General features: G+C 31.7%; 1 protein-coding gene across 1 annotated transcript; it reads left to right on the top strand.

Moving 5' to 3' along the window:
- Positions 1 to 3,683: 3,683 nt before the first annotated feature.
- Positions 3,684 to 4,726, top strand: LOC119570198 (translation initiation factor IF-2-like). The gene is made up of 2 exons (XM_037918037.1): positions 3,684 to 3,897; positions 3,963 to 4,726. Exons 1-2 carry the CDS (start codon positions 3,684 to 3,686, stop codon positions 4,724 to 4,726), a joined length of 978 nt encoding a protein of 325 aa, XP_037773965.1.
- Positions 4,727 to 9,323: the final 4,597 nt, after the last annotated feature.

The raw sequence follows: 9,323 nt of genomic DNA, 5'->3' as shown, positions 1-9,323 counted from the left end.
ACTTTTTAGATTTTTTTTCTTTTACCTTTTTTTTTTTATTAAATTTTGGACACAAATCCTGTTTATTTCCTCATTTTATCATGATTAAAATCATTATTATCGTTATCATCATCATTATCATCATTATCATCATCATTATCATCATCATTATCATCATTATTACAATTATATCATCATATTGCAATTTATTTCACATTTTTTGCAATTATTATCACATTATGCAATATTCACATTTTTGATTATTGCAGTGTAAAAATATATTTTTAACTATAATAATAACAACTACAATAATAATAGTAATAACAATAATGATAACAATAAAACGTTTTTATGATAAATATTTATATCATTATTTTAATTAACATCGTTATTACTTAATTTTACTGTTATGATAGTTATTTTTGCAATTATACTACAGTGACAAGAATAATAAGATAATAATAACAATAATGATATTAATAACAATATTATAACGATTATTATTATTTTTATTATTTTATACTTATATTATTAGTGTTTTATTATTACAGTTATAATATATTTTTGGGCAAAAAATACAATAATTTAAAGTAAAAATAATAATAATAATAATGATAATAAATAATAATAATATAATGATAATGATATTGATAATATTGATAATAATAATGATAATAGTAATTAATATGAATAATCATCAAATGTTATCCAAATTTCTTTTTTCTCACTTTTATCATCATTATTGTCATGATTAATAGAATTCTGGTAATTATTATCATTATTACCCTAATAATTGCCAAAATCATCAAATGAATGGAAAAACGTCATTTTGGAGTATACTCTCAAAAGGCTATATTTCGCTAGATTTTGCCGCTTTCTCGACCTTTGGGATTTTTTTTCTTTTACCTTTTTTATTTTATATGGACACAAATCCTGTTATTATCCTCATTATTATCATGATTATCATCATTATTATCGTTTTCATCATCATTATCACATTATCATAAACATTATCATCCCTTATTGCAATTATTATCATTATTATTGCAATTATTATCATCATTATTGCAATTATTGCAGTTATAATATATATTTTTACAACTATACTAATAACAACTACAATAATAATAGTAATAACAATAATGATATTAATAACAATATTACAGCGATTATTATTATTATTATTATACTTATTATTATTATTTTTGTTATTATTACAGTATAATATATTTTGGGCAATAATACCTAATAAATTTAAAATAACAATAATAATAATAATAATGATAATAATAATAATAATAATAATAATAATAAGATAATAATAATAATAATAATAAAATAATAATAATAATAATAAACATCAATGTTATCCAAATTCTCTTTATTCTCACTTTTATCATCATTATTGTCATGATTAATAGAATTCTGGTAATTATTATCATTATTACCCTAATAATTGCCAAAATCATCAAATGAATGGAAAAAAAAGTCATTTTGGAGTATACTCTCAAAAGGCTATATTTCGCTAGATTTTGCCGCTTTTTCGAATTTTGGGGTTTTTTTCTTTTACCTTTTTTTAAAATATATGGACACAAAACCTGTTATTATCTCATTATTTTCATGATTATCATCTTATTTTCGTTATCATCATCATTATCATCATTATCATCATCATTATCATCATTATTGCAATTATTATCATCATTTTTTGCAATTATTGCAGTTATAGATATATATTTTACAAATATATAAAAACAACTACAATAATAATAGTAATAACAATAATGATAACAATAATAACGTTTTATGATAAATATTTATATTTATTATTTTAATTAACATCGTTATTACGTAATTATTACTGTTATGATAGTTATTTTTGCAATTATTTCTACAGTAACAAGAATAATGATAATAATAAAAATAATGATATTAATAACAATATTATAACTAATATTATTATTATTATTATACTTATTATTATTATTGTTGTTATTATTACAGTTATAATATATTTTTGGGCAATAATCAAATAATTAAAAGTAACAATAATAAATAATAATGATAATAAAATAATATGATAATAATAATAATAATAATAATAATAATAATAATGATGATAATAATAAGATATGATAATTTTGATAATAATAAGTAATAGTAATAATAGAATAATCATAAAAATTTTATCCAAATTCTCTTTTTTTTCCTTTTATCATATTATTGTCATGATTAATGAATTTGGTAATTATTAATTTTACCCTAAAAATTGCCAAAATCCTAAAATGAATGGGAAAAAAACGCTTTTTGGAGTTTACTCTCAAAAGGCTAATTTCGCAGATTTTGCCGTTTTTTTGATTTTTGGGTTTTTTTTTCTTTTACCTTTTTTATTATATAGGACAAAATCCGTTATTACCCTATTATTATCATGTTTATATCATTATTATCGTTATATCATCTTTATCTCATCTTTACATCTATTGCAATTTATTATCATCATTATTGCAATTATTGTTTGTATACTCACTGTGTCGTGTTCGTATATATGTTTGTTTGGTGTTTCTCTACGAGGGTTTGAGGGAGAAGAAAACCAAAAAAATTTAAAGTGGGTTTCATTGTAGATCAGCTTGACAAAATAAAAGGGAGCTCTTCACAGTCCTGTGCGCCAAACGTCGGCCATCCCCGAAAGCGCTACTGCCAGACGTGTGACTACAGACACAAGAAAAATATTGACTCATAAATTGTACAGAAATTCACTCTTTTACATAGGCGATATGTTACACAGAAATATAAGCTAAACTAATTTTTCTATTTTTCACATGGTGTAAATTCACGCAAAAGGCATATATATATAATATAATAATAATTACAAATGCATACGTAATTTGTCACATTCCGTAATGGGGATAAAACAATATGGCGCTCACAACTCACAAAGTATCAAACTCACTTTATTATCACAACCCCATCCCCCCCCCCCTTTTTACGTTCCGCGGGGGGTCTTGAACGGCTTCGTGTGATACGTTCCGACGTCGAGGTTCAACGGGCCCACGATGGGGCGGAAGATCCAGGTGATCATTGCATCTTTCTTCCAAATCGTTGAGTGTCCAATCTGAGCGTTTTAGGGCGCAAGAAGCGTCGATTGCCCACAGTATATGGCCATTTGGAACCCTGATGTGATAATCACGAGATTTGCCAATACCCATGACGTCCCTACCTTTCCCAACGTTTGGGAAGGGGATCCTGGTTTCGAAATGCGCCCCAACTTCTAATTTGGAAAGGGTGGGCACGAGTGTCATAGCGGGTTTCATCCTTGGCACGTATCCCAGCACGACGGTCGCAGTTTTCACCCTTGGTCTGCCACTCCTTCATGAAGGCCTGAGTGGGCAGGCACACAGGAGCGAAGGGGCATACCAAAACAAATCTGAGCGGGAGAACGACCAGTGAAATTTGGGGTTTACGCAATTCCGTAATCCTCTGTCAAACTCCTCACAGCAATATTCCCGTTGGGTGCGTCTTCGATCAGATACTTGACTTTTTTCACAGCACCTCGCATCCCCCTTTGGATGTGGGTAATGGGACGGACGTGACATGACGCATTTCCCCACGTGAAGGAAAATAGAAAACCCCCCGCTGGAATGATGTCCGCCAGGGTGCGCGGGTGAACTGGCAACCCAGGGGGAGAATATCATCAGAGAACCACAATGCGAGATGCCTGCAACGAGGCCCGGGCCTACTTTCTAGCGGTGGTGTGGCCCCAGGATTTCCCCTTCCGCACCCCACTCTTCCGGCGATCAGGCCCTGCCTTCTGTGGGAAATTGGGTGCGCTGTCGTCCTCCCCCAGTCCCTCTACTCCCGGTAGCCTCCGGGGCTCTCGGCAGACAGTTTATCCGGGGTCTCCCGGCGGGCGCTCCTCCGGCAAGTCCCGGCAGGCGGCTTCCGCCGTGTCCTTGGCAGGCAGCTCCCCGGCAAGTCCTCGGCAGGCAGCTCCTCCAGGGTGTCCTCGGACGGAGCTCCCCCAGGGTGCCCTCGGCGGGCGCTCCTCCGGGATGTCCTGGGCAGGCACTCCTTCGGCGCGTCCTCGGAGGCAGCTCCCCCGGGGTGCCCTCGGCAGCGCTCCCCCGGGGAGGCTTCGGAGGCAGCCCCCCGGGATGGCTTGGGCAGGCACCCCTCCGGGATGGTTCGCAGGCTGCTCCCCGGGATGGCTTCGGCGGGCGCTCCTCCGGGATGGCTTGGGCAGGGTCCCCCGGCCATTGCGGCAGGCAGTCCCCCGGCGCATCTTCGGCAGGCAGCTCCTTCGAGTGTCCTCGGAGGCAGCTCCTTCGACGGTCCTCGGCAGGCAGTCCTCCGGGGGTCCTGGGCAGGCAGCCCCTCCGGGGGTCCTGGGGCAGGCAGCCCCTCCGGGGTGCCTCGGCAGGCAGCTCCCCCCGGGGTGCCCCTCGGAGGCAGCTCCTCCGGCGCATCGCGGAGGCAGTCCCCCGGGCCATTTTCGGCAGGCAGCTCCCCGGCGCATCTTCGGCAGTCAGCCCTCCGGCGCATTTTCGGTAGGCAGCTCCTCCGGGCATTTTCGGTGGGCAGCTCCCCGACGTGGCGGAGAGTGAGAAGCATTCGACGCAGCAAAACTGCCATGGCGAACTCGCAGTTGAATCTAGGGGCTGCTGGGGAGTGGGGCGAAGATCGCTCCGAAAACGGGCAGCTTCCTCCTTCCGACGGTTCCCCCCTCTGTAAATCCACTGGAGCAATGTAGTAATATCGTGGGAGGGGGATGCGGCACTGGCTCCTTCAGACTCTTCAAGGCTAGATTTTGATTTTTTTCTCCGGGTCGCTTTACGGGCCCTTTTGGGTTTTTTTCCTTTCCCCCAATGGTACCGTGGTAAGGGTGAAAAGATAATACAGAAATTTTCGGCGAAAATGGTAAAATTCCCGCCATGCAGTGTGGGGAAGTGATGTGTGTGCGTGGCGGGCCCGTGACGTCACGTGGGCACTGCGGGTAGGCGAGCCGCGAGCGAGAGAATCATCGCCACGAAGCGTCGTAAGAGCGCGAGATATATCTCGCTCCTACGATCTTCAATATGCTTCGTTTTCGGCCCCCTTTATGCTGCTAAATAAGCACTGCACTAAACACAATCCCCCAAATCACAACACACATTCACTATATCACCACAATTCACTGCACCCAAAAGAAAATCACTCCTGAGGGGGTTTTTTACTGGCGGCCAGAGGGGGGAGGAGGCACGGGCAGGCGCAGGCCACAGGGCTGGCGTCGAATGAAAAAACTGGGTCACTGCGCCATTTTTGTATCTCACGTGTCGTTTGTAATTTTGTTTGTTTGGTGTTTCTCTACGATGGTTCAGGGAAAGAACCCACCAATTAAAATTAAAGTAGGTTCATTGTAGATCAGCTCTGACAAAATAAAAGGGAGCTCTTCACAGTCCCGTGCACCACACGTCGGCCATGCCCGAAAACGCTTTCTCCAACGTTGACTACAGACACAAGATAAAAAATTGTCTCTAAAATTGTACAGAGAATCTCACTCTTTTACATAGGTGTATGTTTTCACAGCAAAAAGCTAAACAAAATCTTCTATATTTCAATTGTAACTATACGCAAAAGGCAGTAATATAAATATAATCAATAATTTTCACAATGCGGTACGATAATATTGTCATCAATCCCGTACATGGCGGCATCACAAAATGGCGCTCACAACCACATAAGTATCACAACTCACTTTATTATCACAAACCCCAATTATTTCATCATTTTTGCAAATTTTTGCGTTATAAAATATATTTTCAACTATACAAAAAAACTACAATGATAATAGTAATAACCCCCTAATGTAACAAAAAAACTTTTTTTTGATAAAAATTTAATATTATTTTTTAAATTAAAATCGTTATTACGTAATTTTACGTTTTAAAAGTATTTTTGCAATTATACTACCAGTAACAAAAAAAAAATAATAATAACAATAATGATATTAATAAAAAATATTTTAACGATTTTTATTATTATTTACTTTTTATTATTATTGTTGTTACTATTACAGTTATAATTTTTTTTTGGGCAATAAATAATAAATTTAAAATAACAAAATAATAATAATAAAGATAATAATAATAATAATAATAATAATAAAATAAAAAATAATAATAATAATAAAAAGATATATAAAATATTGATAATAATAATGATAATAGTAATAATATTAATAATCTCAAATGTTACCAAAATTTTCTTTTTTCTCACTTTTATCATCATTATGTCATATTAAATAAAATTCGGTAATTATTATCATTATTACTCTAATAATTTCCAAAATCATCAAATGAATGGAAAAAAACGCATTTTGAGTATACTCTAAAAAGGCATATTTCGCAAGATTTTGCCCCTTTTTGACTTTTGGGATTTTTTCTTTAACCTTTTTTTTTTTATATATGGACACAAATCCTGTTTTATCCTCATTATTATCATGTTATCCATTATTATCGTTTTTCATCACATTATCATCTTATCATCATTATCTCATCATTATTGCAAATTTTATCTCATTTTGCAATTTTTATCATTTATTGCATTTTTTATCATCATTATTTCAATTATTTATCATCATTATTGATTATTGCAGTTTTAAATATATTTTTACAATATACTAAAACAACTACAATAATAATAGAATAAATAATGATAACAAAAATAAGTTTTTATGATAAATTTTATCTTATTTTAATTAACATCGTTATTTCTGTAAAATTTCTGTATAATAGTTATTTTTCCAATTTTACTACCGTAACAAGAATAAAAATGATAAATTTAAAAAATAAAGATATTAAAAACAAATTATAACGATTTTTATTTTTATTATCTTATTATTTTCATTGTTGTTTTTATTTTCAGTTTAATATATTTTTGGGGAATAAAACTAAAAATTTTAAAATAACCCTAATAATAATAATAAAAATAATAAAATATTAATAAAATAATAATAATTAAAATAATAAAAATAAAAATAAAAATAATGATATTGATAATATGATAATAATAAGATAATGAATAATATTTAAAATAACAAATGTTAACCCAAATTTCTTTATTCTCACTTTTATCATCATTTTGTCAGATTAAAAGAATTTTGGTAATTTTTATCATTATTACCCTAATAATTGCCAAAATCATCAAAAGAAGGAAAAAAAAAGTCATTTTTGGGGTATACTTCCCCCAAAAAGGGAATTTCGCTAAATTTGCCCCTTTTCGACTTTTGGGGTTTTTTTTCTTTTTCCTTTTTTTTTTATTATGGACACAAAAACCGTTATTATCCTCATTATTTTCATGATTATCAATTATTATCGTTATCATCATCATATCATCATTATCATAATTTTTCATACATTTCATCCCATTATATCATTATTGCAATTATTATCAAACATTATTGCAATTATTATCTTTTTATTTCAATTATTATATCATTATTGCAACATTGCAGTTTAATAAATTTTTTACAACTATACTAATAACAACACAATTAAAAGTAATAAAAAAAAGAAACAATAATAACGTTTTCATGATAAATATTATATCATTATTTTAATTAACACGTTTTTACGTAATTATTACTGTTATAATAGTTTTTTTTGAATTATACACCAGTAACAAGAATAATAATGATAATAATAACAATAATGATATTAATAACAACTTAACGATTTTATTATTATTTATACTATATTATTATTTTTGTTATTTTCAGTTATAATATATTTTTTTGGGGAATAAAACAAAAATTAAAATAAAAAAAAAAAATAATAATAATTTTATAATATAAAAATAATGATAATAAAATAAAAATAATAAATAATAATAATAATAATAATAATAATAATGTTATTGATAATATTCATAATAAAATGATAATAGTAATAATATTTTAAAATCATCAAAAAGTTATCCCAAATTTTCTTTATTCTCACTTTATATCATTATTTTCATGATTAATAGAATTCTGGTAATTTTATCATTATTACCCTAATAAATTTCCAAAATCATCAAATGAATGAAAAAAAGTCATTTTTGGGTTAAAATCTTAAAAGGCTATATTTGCTAGATTTTGCGATTTTTTGACTTTGGGGGTTTTTTTTTTTTTTTTTACCTTTTTTTATTTATATGGACACAAATCCCGTTATTATCCAATTATTTTTATGTTTCATCATTTTACGTTTTCACATCAATCATCATTATCTCATTATCATATCATTTTCATCATTATTGCATTATTACATCATTTTTTGCAATTATTTCAGTTTAAAAATATATTTTTAAACTATACTAATAAAAAATACAAAAATAATAGGAATAACAATAAAGATAACAATAATAACTTTTTTATGATAAATATTTTTTCATTATTTTAATAACATCGTTATTACTGTAATTTTTACTGTTTTTAAAAAGTTTTTTTTTGCAATTATACTACCAGTAACAAGATAATAAGATTAAAAAAAACAAAATGATATTTAAAAAAAAATTATAAAAGATTATATTTTATTATTTTTCTTATTATTTTATTGGGAGGCATACCTCCCGAAACAAACTGCGAGAGTTAGAGATGACCTTTGGATTGGGTGCTAGCATCCACCCTAACCCAAAAGTGGAAGTTTCATTAACAAGGGGCTAAGAACGGGCACCAAGACGACTCATGGGCCGAGATGGTAAAAAAATGAAGCACTTTGTGAAGGATGCCAAAGCCATTCGTGTACATGTAGTGGAAAGATGTGAACATTCTCAGACCCAAAAAGTTTTATTGTCTCCCCCCTATACACGAAAAAGTATTGGGGGAGGATTTTTGACATAGAGGGCTTATTTTTTTCCTTTGGGAGACTAAAATTTTCAATAAATTTAAATTTTGCATAATGTTTAGCAAGATTTTATGCACTTTGAGATAATATTTAGGCTTTTATTTTTAATCTATTTATTTTTATTGTAAGATATTTATGATAGATTTTTTTAAAATTTTAAAAAATTTTAATATTTTTAGTTTAAAAAGGGATTCGCCGTAATGACCTTTGGGGGACGCGGGAGATAAATTTTTTAAAATGAATCAACAAACCGCAAAATACTAAGCGCTTTTTTAGCCCTTTCCTTTTTTAAATGTTTGATGTGAGGCACCCATTAAGTTTGAGTCAAAAATTGACCCCAAATACTTCACCTTTGGACAAATTGCAGTGGGGGTTTTCTCCTAAATAAGGGAAGGGGGGAGTTTTCCTGTTTTTGGGAAAAAGTATACCATGGGCTTATTGGAAAAATTTGAACCCATTTAGTTGCCCCCTTACAACCCGATTTTT

The sequence above is a fragment of the Penaeus monodon genome, unplaced genomic scaffold (assembly GCF_015228065.2).
Source record: "Penaeus monodon isolate SGIC_2016 unplaced genomic scaffold, NSTDA_Pmon_1 PmonScaffold_2297, whole genome shotgun sequence".
In the NCBI taxonomy this organism is placed as follows: Eukaryota; Metazoa; Arthropoda; class Malacostraca; order Decapoda; family Penaeidae; genus Penaeus; species Penaeus monodon.
This window is presented reverse-complemented; position numbering and strand designations above follow the sequence as displayed.

Bases quoted from the DNA above. Each gene is read 5' to 3' on its own strand.
- LOC119570198 (XM_037918037.1), top strand. From the start codon at position 3,684: ATGCGAGATGCCTGCAACGAGGCCCGGGCCTACTTTCTAGCGGTGGTG. The intron at 3,898-3,962 runs GCAAGTCCCGGC...AGTCCTCGGCAG, and splicing joins TCCCGGCGGGCGCTCCTCCG to GCAGCTCCTCCAGGGTGTCC.